The following is a 15,019-nucleotide window of genomic DNA, read 5'->3' on the forward strand; positions in this document are numbered from 1 at the left end:
GGGCAGTGGGCCCTGAGGACCAGGGTTGGGGAACACTGACTTAATGAACATTGTGGTTAGTTGTTATGGTCAAAATTTTATCAGTGGAACCGGTCTTTTTTTCAGTTTAGTGGAATTTTAGTCGGTTAGTTTAGTCATAATTTTCTCATGACACTGTGATGGATTTTACTGAATGATATTCCTCCTGGCTGTAAAAAAAATCTGATGAGACACAAGCAGACCTTAACCTGTGTGTTTAGTCATCTAGGTTGAGTGAGTGTGATGACACATGCTTTCATATCATATGAAATGCATGCTGACAGTCATAACTGATGCATCATTATTGGTATTCAGACACTGATCATATTTATTACCTCACAAAACTGACTTTTTATATATTATTATTATTTTCTAGGCCTAATTAATTAATCTGAGAATTTAAGAAAAAGTACTGTGTGTTACGCACAGAAGGAATAGAAGCTGTTTGTTCTCTTCACATGGAACTAAAATTAATACTGAATTAGTTTAAATGTTTGCCAAAGAAATCATAAGTTATCTTTTAGAAGGAGTAAATGTTTACTGTAAGCTTGGCTCTGGTAAATTTAACAATATGTTTACAGAGCAAGGCACGTGGAACCCTTTCAGTTTTAAGGTAAAGATTTTATTTGATATTTCAATAGAAACTTTTATGACTGTGCCATTGTTTGACTATTGAGTCATGAACAGCAGATCACTGGTTTTATGCTTGAATAACTGTCATTTACATTTTCAAATTCTAGCTAGATTTGAGGTAAAACAGAGTGTTTCAGACAGAGGGTGAATAAAGGCTTTGCAAAAATGGGCAGCATAAAAAAATAATGTGTTTTATGGACATTAAAGCCTGTGAATCTATTCTATTAAAGCCCCCAAATAAACATATGAATGCAAAAATGAATATAATATGTCTCTGATCTATATAGAGTGGAGAGAACTGTGAGAATCTCCATTTCTGCCTTTTGATTTCAAGTATTTAAATTTAAACCTCATTTTGATTTAATATTGGAATTGTGACACCCCTAGCAACATTATATTACATTATATTTTCTCCTCTCCTCTCCCTTTTCTCCCTCTTCTGATACCATGGCAAAAAGAAGAAAGTTCTACACACACAAAATATGACTTTTTTGTTTTTGGTAAAAGAAAAAGTCACTGAACAGTCTGGTTTTTGTGCTGCAAGCCATGGTCAGGCAGGACACGAATAACTGAACTGAACTGAACTCAGGCCTTAAATGAGACCATTTTTTTAATAAATTATGTTAGTATTGTATTGTTTTTAAACACTTGGTATTGAAAAAGTATTGATACTTCTGTATTTTGACATCCTCAAAAGGATGTCAACAAATACGTATCGTCAAAATCTTTTTTGATAAAATTAATACCAATCATAATACATTGAGCAGCTGTATCTGGCGGCCGCTGGTGAGAGGATTCAGGTAAATAAACTTGCGTGTGTGTGTTGAGATCCGTTTGAACAGGACCAAACGTGATGTTCGAGGTCCACACCCAAGTCCTCACAGGGATTGGTGCATCAGGGGTGCAGCCATTCATGCAAGGTGGTGCGAGACGAATACACACACATAATCAGCGCGCAATGCATCCTCCATCTTCATGGCTAATTAAGTGTGTGTGTGTATGTGCCAGTCTGGTCCAGAGAGAATTCCAGAAATAGATCATGCACAGTGAGACACTCGCCTGTTTTCCTCTCTTTTATTCCTCCAAAGGGATTTTACATGGCTTTTCATCTCCCATCCAAAGGAATAATTGCATGTTTGCGCGCCTCAGATGTCTTTAAGCCTTGTGCTCAGAATATATACGGATCAGGTGCTTATGATTACTAAAAATACACACACACACATATATATACAGAACGTGTGTGTCAGTAGTCACAGATTTGTGTGCAGTGGTGATGCATGTCAATTCCATCCTCTTCTCTCGCCTCCCTTTTTTGCACCGTTTCGTTGTTTTTCCTCCATCGCCTCATCCTCCTCGCCTCCCTCTCCTCTCCTCCTTACCTCTGTCTTCCCCCCTCTCCCCCCGATGCGTCCTCCTCCTCCTCCTCTCCCTCCTCCACCACCCCCTCTCTGTCGCTCTGCTTTTTATAGCCATGTCTTCCCAGGGCTCGGCAGCTACAAAAGCCTTTTCATGTTGCCACTATAATTACAGCCTACACACTTGCGCGCACACACACACACCCACGGACACGCATGCATACACACACAAACGCAGGAGAGCAGCGGCAGCACTGTGTCTTTGTGTCTGCATGTGTGTGCGTTGTGTGTGCGTGCTCCGCATGTGCTGTTATACACAAAAGGGTGAGCTATTTTTACCTCTCTGCCTCCCTCCCTCCTCCCCTCCATCCCCCCACCCTCCTCCTCCTCCTCCCCCCCTTCATCCCTCTCTGCTGCTGCTGCCAGCCACATTTGCTATGCTGAGCACAGGCAGTATCAGTCGAGCCCCAACATCCCTCCTCTCACACACAAGCACACACACGAGCCGATGAAGGCTGCTCCCTCGGCATCCCTCACATTTTTATTTTAGAGCACCTCTGCAGCCCAGCGTCTCCGCACATTCACAGCTCGCGCGCTTTCGCCAGTCATGGACCAGGCGGTCGCTCAGGTGGCGGCGGCGGTGGCACCGTGGTGTGCGCTCGCAGCTTTGCAGATGACCTGAAAGCCTGTCCGCTCGCTGTGGACCGCGGGTCTTAACTGCTTGATTAGCAGGTTTTGGTGCTAGAAGCTCGTCTCAATGTTGCGGACCATATTTGAAGCGGAGTGTGCTCTCTCTCCCACAGAGGGGATCCTGGGAAAGGAGCAGCCGCTGGAGGTTCTGAAGACATCGGCGCTCAACCACATCCCAACAGGTTGGACACTCTCTGTGTGTGTTTGTTTGTGTGTGTGCTTCTGTGTGTGTGTGCACCTACGTGATTTCACTGTTAACCACATTCTGTGTGACTTTGCATGCAAAGGTGTTGACAGGATGTGTCCGACTGTTGTCCTCACTTTAAACATATCTGTTCCCACGGTGATGACTCTGTGGTTTGTCTCATTGACAGTTTGCTTTTCTGTAAGTGTTAAAGAGAGTCCACGCTTACTCTGCTGTGCATTACACTGATGCAGTTACCTCACAGTGCCATTTTGTTGAATGGAAACACGGCTGATCTCTGTTTGTGAGCTTATGTGAAATTGTTGTCAGATATCTCAAGAGGAACCAAAAATACACAACAAGACAAGCAATTGGTGCAAGTTCCTGACACAGTTTGGTTGTCCCAAAACAAATCAGAGCCACTTTTTTTTTTGACAGAAAATATTATTAAAAATAGGCTGTCCTTTGCGGGGACGCAGTCACAACCCCACTAAGTGTTGTGCTGTATGTAGTGAAAATGAGAAAGGCGGGAGCAGAGATGAAGCAGTATAGAGGCAAGAGCGCAGAAATGAAAGGGGCACAGATGGAGATGAGGTAATCTGAAGGAGAAATGAGTCTGAGGTAATATATGCATAATGCATTATCTAATTCCATAATGAGAATGCTTAAAACTGTTCTGTGCATTTCATTTCTCACCGCAGAGCGCAATTTGGATTTTCCCCTTTAAAAGATAATGGAAATAGTAGCAGTGTGATTCATAATTTACTCCCTTCTGTTTCTGTGATTTCAGCGAGCAGCGGTAGGCAGGCAGGTAGGTCGAGCACAGCCAGCCTGTTGCTTTTTGGAAAGAACAAATAAATAACAACTTCCTCTTTCCTCTGACCCAAAGTATCTTTCTCTCTCTGAAGCCTCACATGTGCTCTCATGTTGTTGTTGGGGTTATTTTCTCCGCGTGCCTACGGCGAGCCTGATGAAATATTGAAATTCACCGGAGTGACTTCATCACATATTCTGGAAATATGTTGTCTTGGATACGGAGCTGCTGGGGCCTCCACGTCGGTAGCGTGTGTGACCCGAACTGTTTGGATCGGCTTCTAAGAGGATGAGGAGAGAGCACCTGTCTAAGAGCATTTATACTGCACTTTAGCAGCGGAGTATTTTCCTCATAGAAAATGCGATTGTTGCATTGTTAAAGTCCTGAATACTCTGTCATCTGATCTTTATGTAGTCAGTTCCTGGTTGATGTATTTAAGCTCACAACATGCAGCACTTTTTTTTTTTTTCTTGGGATGCAAAGCAGTGGCCGCTGCACCTCCAGGAGCTTCATGACTCAAAGTAAACACCTGAGCTGGGCTGGTTGTTTTACTGACTCTGCTGAGTTTTTGTTCAGATTCATTTCTCCTCATCGAGGAGGAAGAAGCTTTAATAGTCAATCAACAGTAAATTAAATATTGTACTCATGTATCTGATCCACCAACCAGCACCTATTTTAGTGAGAAACTGTAATTATTTGAAACTCCCATGGTCTTCTCCCACTAAAATAGTGCAGCTAACAAACAGAGGCTGATAACAAGTTGAGGCAGTTGAGGTTTGTATAGAAATATAGTTTGTCTTTATTGATTGTATTGATGCCGAATTGACAAGAAGACTGTCAACATGTGATGCATTTTATCTTGTGATTCTAGTGTTTTATGTTTTTGTGGACATGTAAGGTATTGTTAGTATGTTATATTTCTTAAAGGGAGTTTGGTGTAATATTTCACTGAAGAAGATGCATTCGGGGAGCTTTAGTTAGAGCTTTAGTTAAATGATATTTTCTAGAGTTTTGCCACTGCTACTGAGACACTACTTAAGTTCTCAAGTATGATGAGATTGTCTGATGTTGACTGCAGTTAGTTATTGGTTTAATTGATGTCTAATAATGTATGTTTTATTGATTACTGAGGATCGCTGATCAGGTTAATTATCAGCTAATTGTACTAGTACTGTTCTTACGCTGTTGGTTTTGGACTTGGTGCTCTACATTTTGCCCGCAATGCCCCAATAGATTTATATTTATCAAAAAAGTCCATTCTGCGAAAAAATGCCTTACGTCAATTCTAGTTTCTCAGAGGCTCCTTTCTCTGTTATAAATGTAATAATTTTGGGTTTGGGCTGCTGGTCAGCCAAAACCTGTTTTGAAGGTGTCACCTTGGGATGGGCATTTGTCACTATTTTCTGACATTTGAAAATAATGAACAGGAAAAAAATCTAGGCTACTGCAAATTAAATGATCAGTTAATCTGCTGATAATGTATTCATGATTTATTAATTAATTGAGGGCTGTCCGCTTATCTGCCAGGCCAATTATCCGATCCGATATTCAGCAAAAAAAGCTTTAGGTCTGATCCGGCCGTCTCTCTGTGTCTGTAGGTATTTCAGTACAAATTTCAGTACTTTACTTTATTTTCTTTTAATTGAACTCATGCTTCAAGGCAGTGCACCAAAGTTTTGGGTTTTGAGTTAGTGAGTCAGTGTTATTCTAAATTTTGGCACCAGAGTGTTAATTTTTACTGCAATTGTAAATCAGTGACAGATATCAGTTATCAGTTTCCTTGACTGCAGATAATCAGTTGGTATTGGCCTTGGAAAACTGTATCAGTCAATTCTTATTGTTTGGTCTATGAAATGTCTTTCTGGAGTGCAAAAGCTTTGCAGTGAGTCTGTAAAATGTTAGACAGTTGTGAAAAAGGTTTTCAATACATTATATTTACAGTCGCATCAGACAAAGAAAATCAAATCCTTAAGAGTGACAAGCTAGAGCACAGGATGTTTGGAATAGCACTCAAACTAATGATTATTTTCATTAGCAACTAATCCGCTGTTCTTTTTCTCAATTGCTCAAATAGTTTTCTGGTCCATAAAATGAAAGAAAATGGTGAAAAAAGTTGATCAGTGTTTGCTCACAAATTAAGATATTCAATTTGCTGTCATAGAAGAGTAAAGAAATAATAAAATATCAGAGAATTAGGACATTTTTCTTAATAAATTAACCAATTATCAGTTGGTGATTAATTTAAAAGATGACAGTAATCGACTGCTGCAAGTCTAGGTTGGAACTTTGATCAAAAAATTAAGCAACACATTGATAAATTATGAAAATGTCCATTAGTTTAAACCTTAAATTGTTTGTGTTACATAGATGGACAAAGCTTTTATCTTTTTTTTCATCTTAGACTCTGGATTTATATACAGAATGTCTTCACTGAGGCGAGCGCGTTCCTGCACGTACTTCACTTCAACCTTCACACGTCGTCCCCCTCTACCTTTCACATATTATGTCTCTGCCTTGCGTTCACCCATCTCCTTCCTCTTCAGCTGCGGCGTCGCAGACCGTTGCATGATGTCACTGAGACCGCGACAAGTCGGAGCTCGCTTTTTGGCAGAACGAGACTCGCTGCACCTCGACACGTCCCTCCCGTCACGCCCTCCCTGTTCTTCTCCCTACCCCGTCAGAGTTCTGTCTTGTTTTGCAAGAGGTCGCGGCGCTGTGCTGGTGTGTCAGCTCCTGCTGCGGTTTTTATAACCAGGAAAAGCTCCCATCATCTCCAGGAGTTTAACCGTGCACAGAGGCTAATTCAGAGCAGAAAGTAATGTAGGCTGATGCTCACCCAACCCACCCTCAGAGACCAATCAGTGAGCGGGCCGCAGCTTTTCTCCCCCTATCAACAGATGTGCTACTTGTTGCCTCTCATCTCACCCTGCTGCTAAATTCACTGTGAAACCCTGTGCAGAATATCTCCTCTTCTTTGTCATCTCTTTGCATGGTTAAAAAAAAAGATCATTTTACTGAGGCTGCTCTCAGCAGCTCTGCTCGGCTCAGTATGACATCTATTAAGCCTAACGAGTGTTGAGCTCAGGCAGTCAGACCGTGGGATATACACTCGGCGAACCGAGTCTCAAATCAGAGACGCCAGCCCTCTGCATTGTCTGGTATAAATAGATCTGCAATTGGAGCCAGAAGAGTTGTGGAGTGCGCCCGAGGGGTTGTAAACAGATTGTGATTTGTTGCGGGGAGAAGGACGGAAGAAAGGTGGGAGGGAGCAGCTGAGCAGAGAAGGACGCAGAGCAGGGCCGGAGGATAGGGCGAGAAGAAGGAGGACGGAGGTCAGCGGGGCGAGGAACCTGCTGAAAGGGAAGGTGGTGGAGGAGAGAAGGGTCAGAGATGAAGCTGAAAGGAGAAAAAAAAAGCCTCCAAAGAGTGAAACTAACCTGTAATAGAGTCATAAATGCACAGTGGCGGAGATGCGTGAATCATGTCATGGAGATTCCCTCTCATGCTTAAAAAGAATCAAACTTAAGAAAACTTTAAAATGCTCAAAGCAAAGAAGAGAATAGGAACAGAAAAGTGAGGTCGTCTGTGTTTTCCCCTTCAGGCTTCAGATTTTCGAGGAAACTTTAGAGAAAACACACTCAGCTTGACAAACTGGAATTGAACTGAAGTCTTTGCTCTTGTCAGACTCGTGTTGTTCCAGGTAAGGCTGTCAGTTGTGTAAGACTCCTGGAAGCTCCTCCGGTGTCCCGCGAGACGGCACGTTTGTCTTTGTTTTGGTGTTCTCTCAGTGCCCCCATATTGTCTTCTATCTGGCACACATCAGTAAACTGAGATACGTGTTTGACGTCACCGCTTGTATACAAAGATATGCTGATATCAGAGTTTATCTTTGACAAGTGGCGGCCAAGTTGGTCTGATCGGCTCCTCGTAGGTCATCAGTGTTTCTCAAAACCTGCGTGTTCACAGGCGTGTGTCTGGGTAGTTATGTTTGTGTTGTGTGTGTAATTTGACTTTGAAAGAGCAGGTCAGCAACAGTTTTTAAAGGACTGTACTGCAACTTTAATGTAGAGCTGCGGTGATTAATCAATTAATCAATTACTTGTCAACCAGAATCTACCACAACACAAGTCTAATCTATAAACATGATGACTGTCAATCATGTTCAGCCACCAGTAAAAAATTACTTTGTTCGTGATCATGATTCCTGCCTGAGTCATGTCAGATAGATTTTCATCTGCTAACAATGAACACAACAACTCCCATGATCCCACGCTAACTCAGATCATCAAACATACTGTGTGTTTCAATCATAATAGTGCTAATTAATATTTCTGTCAATCAACCGCTGAATTAAATGACTAGCCTAACTGTTTTAGCTCTAACCTGATATTTATCTTCTCTTTATACCTAAAGAGAGACTTCGCAGTTAATGTCTTTTAGATGAACTTATAATTGCTAAAAGTTTCCTTGAAATCTTTGCAGCAAAAGATTTGTGATTGTAAACACGTGAAGGACTTTTCTTTCGTTTCCTTTATTTGCACACATAAACAGCATAAAAAACGGCATAAGAAACGACACAGAAATAATAAAATAATAAAAATATATATATAAAATCAAATAGATGACAGTGAAAACGCACATAATGAACTGAAGAATTCATCAGAGCAGCAGATTTAAGATAGATCCAGTAGAATTTGTACAAGCTGTTTATAAATGCACCAGAAATATAGTTGATTGTTGAGTCTCATTCCCAGGACGTCAAGTACCAACGTTTTGGGTCGGTAAAGCAGCCCGAGCACAGCAAAATAATGAGAAAATGAGGAAGTTCATGCAGAGGGCTGAGTGTCTGCAGATACAGACGCCACCACACACTTCTAGTGGATTATAAATGATGATTGAGTGGGATTTTGTTTATATGAGTCTATTTTTTAAGAAAATGTTGCATATTTTGCTTTTGCACAGCAAAAGTAGAAACCTTGAACCTTAACATATCTATAAAAATGTGCACACACAGATACAATTAAACAGAACATTTGTGAATTACAAGCAACAGAATGTCAAAATAAGAGACCCGTACAACACTCGGATAAAGTTCTACAGTAGCAAAGTCTGAGATGGTGAAAAAGAAAAAACAACAAATACTAACCCCTAATTTTATTATGATCCTCGAGTATTTAAATATCAGGGGAGCCTCCCTGCAGGGAAAGTCCTTACTCGGCTTCACCTGAAACCATTTTGTGGTTTTATTTGTTTGGGAAATGCAGGCAAATTCCAGGCCAGGAATTTGAGCACACAGTATTAAAACCGCACGAGAGAGAAAGGGAGAGAAAGAGAGGGAGAGATGGTTGTTATAAGTAGAGGAGGGGAGGAGGGGGGGAAAGCCGAATGGGACGCCTGCAAGTGTGTGGGAGATATTTGATGCACTACAACCGGCGTGCAGGGTTTTCCTTGGCCTTAGAAGCAAGGAAAGCAGGTCGAGCGGGGGGAAAAGAGCAGAGAGGGAAGGAGAGAGTGAGAGTGCTGCATGTGTGTGTGTGTGTGTGTGTGTGTGAGCGTGTGTGACGTTGGTTCCTGGAAAAGCAGAGGGCTGCAGAATAAACAGGCTGCATGCCTGAGACTGCCCTGTGATGTCACCACTGGGCAAACGAGGGACGAGGGGAGGAGAAAGAGGAGAGACAGAGAGGAGAGACGCCCATCAGGTTAAACAGAGGAGGATGAAGCGGAAAGTGACAGAGGTGGAAAGCAGGAGGAGAAGTCAGAGGAGCAGGAGCGTGCTGTCATTCTGTGTCATAGACTGAAGCAGGAAGGGAGGAGGATAAAGAGGAGAGGACGAACAGAGGAGGAGGAGGAGGAGGAGGAGAGCACTGATGGGTACGTTTAACAGCACCACCAATTCCTACCTCTCTGTCTCTCTCTCTTCTTTCTGCATCTCCCTCTTTTGTGTGGTGAGCAATTAGCGCTGCCGGTGTGACAGAGGTGCCGTACGAGGTGTGTTTGTGCATCTGCGTGCGTCACCATCAATAAGTGTACGAGGGTGTTTGTGTCGTGCGAGGGGACTCAATATCCGTAGAGGAACATTGTGTACGGGTGGAGTGTGTGTGTGTGTGTGTGTGTGTGTGTGTGTGTGTGTGTGTGTGTGTGTGTGTGTGTGTGAGAGTTATGGATTTGCATTAGCCAAGATTGGAGCTGCGACGCTTTGACAAGTGCAGTTTTCAGTCATAATCACGTCTCTCCCTCCTGTCTGACTTCAAATAATTGGCTCTTATATTTGTTAAAACTAATGCAGGGTTTCTGCAGGTCCTTAAAAAGTCCAATAATCTGAATTTCAGGCCTTAAAATGTCTTCAAGAACACTTTGCACATCTATTTGATGAGACAGGTGTGTAGGAGTAGGACAAAAAAGTTGGAAAGGTTCACCCATAATTGCTGAAACCTGTTGAATATGTGCTATTTGTGGTTTTTTATCTAAGGGACCAACTTTATTTGATGTGTGCAGCCTTGATAGGTTAGAGGTAAATGTAATTATTGTCATTTAAAAGATCAATATGTGCAGAACTGAGTACAACAGTCCAAACAGTGAGTTGGAGCCACATGACTGCCTGTCAGACACCATTAACATATTGCTCGATTTAACCATTATAAACATCTACTCCTTCGATGATTAATGATTTCTTACGACTCATAAACTGACACTTGCTCATTCGCCAAACATTCGGCAGGACTTTGACCTCTAATTAATGTGAAATAGACGAGCAAAAACAATCGTTCTGGCCCTGAATATTAATTTCAAAGTAGCACAGTGGCTGTAGAGATGTCAGAGAAGTAAGTATTTCAACTTAACATGTTTCCTTGATCCACGATGACATATCATGATCATTTTCTGATATATTACAGTAAATATATTGCAGATTGCTCCTTATGTACCTATAGGTTCATTTACAAATGTAACCTGTAGTATTTGGGATTGCAATATTCATATAGTTTTCGAGAATGCAGCTGAACATTTAAGTATTTATCCATTTAGTGCTTTATTTTCTGAGCTCAGTTTCTGATGTTGTTGTGTGTTTATTAGCTGACTGTTATTTATGTCTTTTTATTGCGTGTATATGAATTTGAATACGACTGGTTGCAGACTAACAACCGCGCCCTATTAAAGATGCTTCTCACTGACGCAAACTGTTTGCTGGATAAAAGGTCTGGTACGGAAACATTGCAAATAAATCGCAGTCTTAAAAATATGATTGAATTACGAAGTTAACATTACTTTTATAAAGTTGCACTAACTGTAGTTTGTAACATTAACCACTAATGCAAACTGTGCGGAAAAGGTCTTAAATTGCATTCATAATACGTCTTGAATTTAACTTGTTGAAACCTGCAGAAATCCTGTCATATCAGATAAGAAAAAATGGCAAAAAAGAATTAAAATTTTTTCCAGCCGGTCGTCAGTGGTCACGCTGCATGTTTACCTTTGACGTCAGCTTGAATCTGACCCTGAAGACTTAATAAGGAGTCTCTGCTCCTTTCAGCTTTCAGTCTCCTTAACAGCCAGGAAGACACTGAGTCAGGATCTCAAACTGCAGAGTGACTCACACACATTCAGGTACAATCGTGACACAACTGCGAGAAGCAACAAAACTATAAGTTATTTATGCTATTCCTAAATGTCTCTGTAAATAGAAAAAAAAAACAGGAGTTGTGAATGTAAAGAGCTGGGTATGTATGGCTGGAAATCTCTTGACTCTTGAATTTAATGTAGTGTTCTCAGAGTTTGAAAGTTGCTGGGATTTTGAATGAAGTGCTTACGGAATAGTTTGCTTTTTAGAAAAATTTAATAAGTTGGATGTTGGCTCAGCCGGGTTTTATGGGATGACAGGTCTAAGTACAGACGGGTGACACTGTTTGAAATGTGAAACTGTTTTGTTTTCATTTAATTTTTCACCCTTCTGGAGAATGCTGTTATGAAGCATAATTTTGGTTGTTTATTATTGTGCATTAACTTCTAATTAAACGCGATAAAGAAGTGCATTAATGTACATAAATATGTAATTTACCTCAGTTGTAAGGTGCAGGAAAAATGCTAGAAAGTTGCCTGAAATTGACTTTGGCAAAGATGTAGGAACCCTGAAATAAGTTTTCCACAATTTTGATTATTTTCTTTCTATTTGTCGTCAAAACTCCCTTCTTGTGTTTTTGTTGCAAACTTTTTCTCCACAGAATGATTCAGGGTTGTAGGAGTTAGTCTTTACTAACAAGCCCCCTCTCTCCTTCCTTTCTGCTCTCATCAACTGCCAAACTGTAACCGCCGTCGCTTCTAAAATGAGCAAGGGCCAAAAGAGAGAGAGAACAGCCAAAATCCGAGGGCGTCGCTGCATTTAATTAAATATCGGGTACCTTGTTAGTCAGATTCACAAATGGCAGAAGGCTTGTAGCTCCTTTTCTTGTGTGGAAATGAAAAGTGGAAGAGTGAAGGAAGGGATCTTATGACGGGAAATGTCAAACCTCATGTCCTGCGGGTTGAAACAAATAGACTAATTTTCACTTTGGACGCATTTGTAAGCGGATTACGAGACTGTGTTGACTGCTGACTCATATGTTGTTGTCATCCCCCACATGACGGCAGTCCTTAAGGACACATTGCATGTTGTTGCTCTGTTCTCCGATGGCATGGCTGACAATAGCCATGGGGGAAAGTTTCACCTGCTCCACGAAAACACAAAATAGGAAGTTCTGAAAGTGGTCATATTGCTTTAAAGAGATACTGTCGATTATTTGACGTGGAGTTGTATAAGGTACTTTGTTGTTTTTGTTGGTTTGTAGTTTGGATTCACCAAAGTCTCTACTACAAAACGTAAATTACATTCACAGTGGTTTTAAAAAGCCCTTCATACAACCCCACTTCAAAACACCTGAACTATCCCTTTAATGGCAAGTGCAGCTTGTTTGGATGCACGATTACAGTTTCCTCTCCCGTGAGGATGATGTTCAGGAGAAGAAGAAGACTCTCTTCCAAAGCCTATGTCTGCGATCCATTTAAAGGATCTTCTAAAAATGCTTTATGGCTTTATTTTCCAAACGTGGCACGTCTCTGAGAGTGATATATGAAGAGAGTGTCTGTTGGGCCCCAGCAGATGCAGGATACTCGGTGTCAAAAAAAAAAGGAGTGAAAATGAAAAGATAATAGCGAATTTTCCAATAGATGCTTCTAGAAAGAGAGAGATGTGTCGGTTTTTGTCAGACATCCCTCAAATCAGTTGAGCCTGAGTGGCTATTTGACAAATAAAGTGTATTTATCATCATTTTTAAAGGTATTTTCACATTTGGATTGAGTGGAAGTGTGACATCCTAAAAATAATCATGAGAAATCTTTCCAGGTTTTAGGCGTATGTGCTTCAAATCAAGTGCAGCCCAAGTGTAAATTTGCCGTTGGATAATGCTCACCGTGTGTTTTCTCATGTTAAGTGTATCTGTGCGTGTGGCTCTGTAACCCTGCTATTAAGCGTGCCCGCGATGGCGTGTTTGCCTCTTTATTAACACAAAGTTCCAGGCAAGTATCTCTGGCTCTCGCCGCGCTCTCTGTAAACATGTAGGTAAATAATCAGCCAATCGACTCCTATTTATTCAGATTTAATGGGGAGGAAGCCGCGTGATTGGAAGGCTTCCTGTGCAGTGATTTGTGGGTGGCTGGCCCGGCTCAAGGTCTGCGCCTCGCCGGGTCAATGCAATCTTTGTCAGATGTCGCCAGGGCTTCATGTGTAACTGCAGCATCAGTCATAGGTTGTGTGTGTGTTTGTGTGCGCAGTGGACAAGACGAGGAGAAAAAAAACTCATCAATGTCACTTTTTCATCGCTGTAGATTTCTTTAATGCAACATGGAGCTTTATTGATACCTATAAGAAGATTCTGTTTATCTTCTCTTTCACAGGGAGGTCAGAGGTCAGGGTGAGCTGCTGAAAAACACTCCTTTAAATGGTGTGCTATTAAAAATGGAAGATGGTCACGAATATGCGGAGTACAGATTGATTACTGACAGATATTAAAGATTTAGACCTTTTGTTTGGGTTCGCTGGTCATATAATAATCAATACTTTTTAATTACAGGCATCTGTCATGTTGCACATATTTTATTATCAGGTGAAACTCTGCTTGTTTGATTTATCTCTGGGATCACTGTTTGCGTGTTTAGGTAGGCTTATTAGCGACATTTTGATAGCAGCTTTAATCTTTCACCCCTTACACTGTGGGTCAATTTAAAGCATGCATTTTTTCATAGTTTTCATTTGAAGAATTTTATAAAAAGGACAACAGGAAGAATGGGAAAAAAAACAAAGAACACAGTGTGGGGGCACAGAGTTTTGGAGATTTGAGTTGGAGAGATGTCTGCCTTCTCTCCAATATAATGGGACGAAATGGCACTCAGCTTGCGGTGCTCAAAGCACCAAAAAAATGTAAATGCAAATCTCAACAGCTCTGTGGCCAAAATCTTCAACTTCAACTCACACCAAAAAAAAAATCTTGTTGGACAAATAGCACAGCAAGCCAGGGGGAAAATATGTAGTATTGATTTTGAGGGTGAACCTCCTTTCGATAATTGTGATTATATCAAGTCAGATGTCCATTTATTGTCCTAAGGAAATCACAGGAAGGTAACGTCCTCCTCCACTGTAGTGTTGGCGGTCCGTTTCTCCCATTTTCTGAAGAAGGTTGCTCCTCTAGATCACAGAGAGGAAGTCTTTCCATTACAAAGATTTGTTTGACTTTGTCCATCCACTGCTTGAGGCTTGGATGTTTGTGCCAATTCTTTGCAATCCCTTTATTTTACTAGCAATAAACAGTATTTTACACAGATACCAGTCTTTTTAAATAATCACATCTTCTCTTAGTACGAGATAGATACAGGATATTAACATCAGTAGCAAATTCATGTCCCAAAGTTGCTCTTATCTAAACTGATTTTTCCCAAAACATAGTAATGTTTGGACATGCCATCCATGTTCCCACACTGTCGCCAGTTTAAAGCATATCTGAACATAAAAGTAATGCTCATAAATATATGCAGCTATGTGTTTTCATCACTAAGATTACAGAAACACTGGTGAAAATGAGAGAAGCCATTAATTAAAATCACAAAGCTCTGAATCTCCTTTGAAACCCTTTGATGCTTCAGAACTGATGCAGATACTGAATCCAGACATCGCTGTGGTTTGGTGCCAACAGGTATCTTTGTATAATGCTCAATTCAGCTTCCTTAAGCAGGCAGACACATTAAATAACATTTTGAAGAGCTTTGATTGAATCCCGTTCAGGCACACAGTGTCTCTCCTTG

The 15,019-nt window shown here is 41.1% G+C and overlaps 1 protein-coding gene across 9 annotated transcripts in view; it reads left to right on the plus strand.

The window, feature by feature from the left end:
* LOC146304636 (histone deacetylase 4-like) overlaps nt 1-15,019 on the plus strand; it is a 73,122-nt gene that overhangs the window by 20,007 nt on the left and 38,096 nt on the right. For 4 of the 9 annotated variants that reach the window (XM_084713344.1, XM_084713343.1, XM_084713345.1 and 1 more), the window contains one exon: nt 2,810-2,878. The exons of 2 other annotated variants lie outside the window; for them this stretch is intronic. In XM_084713344.1, the coding sequence (XP_084569470.1) occupies nt 2,810-2,878 (69 nt within the window). Of the gene's footprint in view, nt 1-2,748; nt 2,879-9,127; nt 9,566-15,019 lie in introns of those variants that run through there. 3 more of the 9 variants (XM_084713341.1, XM_084713342.1, XM_084713349.1) reach the window with 2 other exon arrangements.

The sequence above is a fragment of the Lutjanus erythropterus genome, chromosome 24, assembly GCF_056507025.1.
Source record: "Lutjanus erythropterus isolate fLutEry1 chromosome 24, fLutEry1.hap2, whole genome shotgun sequence".
NCBI classification, from domain to species: Eukaryota; Metazoa; Chordata; class Actinopteri; order Lutjaniformes; family Lutjanidae; genus Lutjanus; species Lutjanus erythropterus.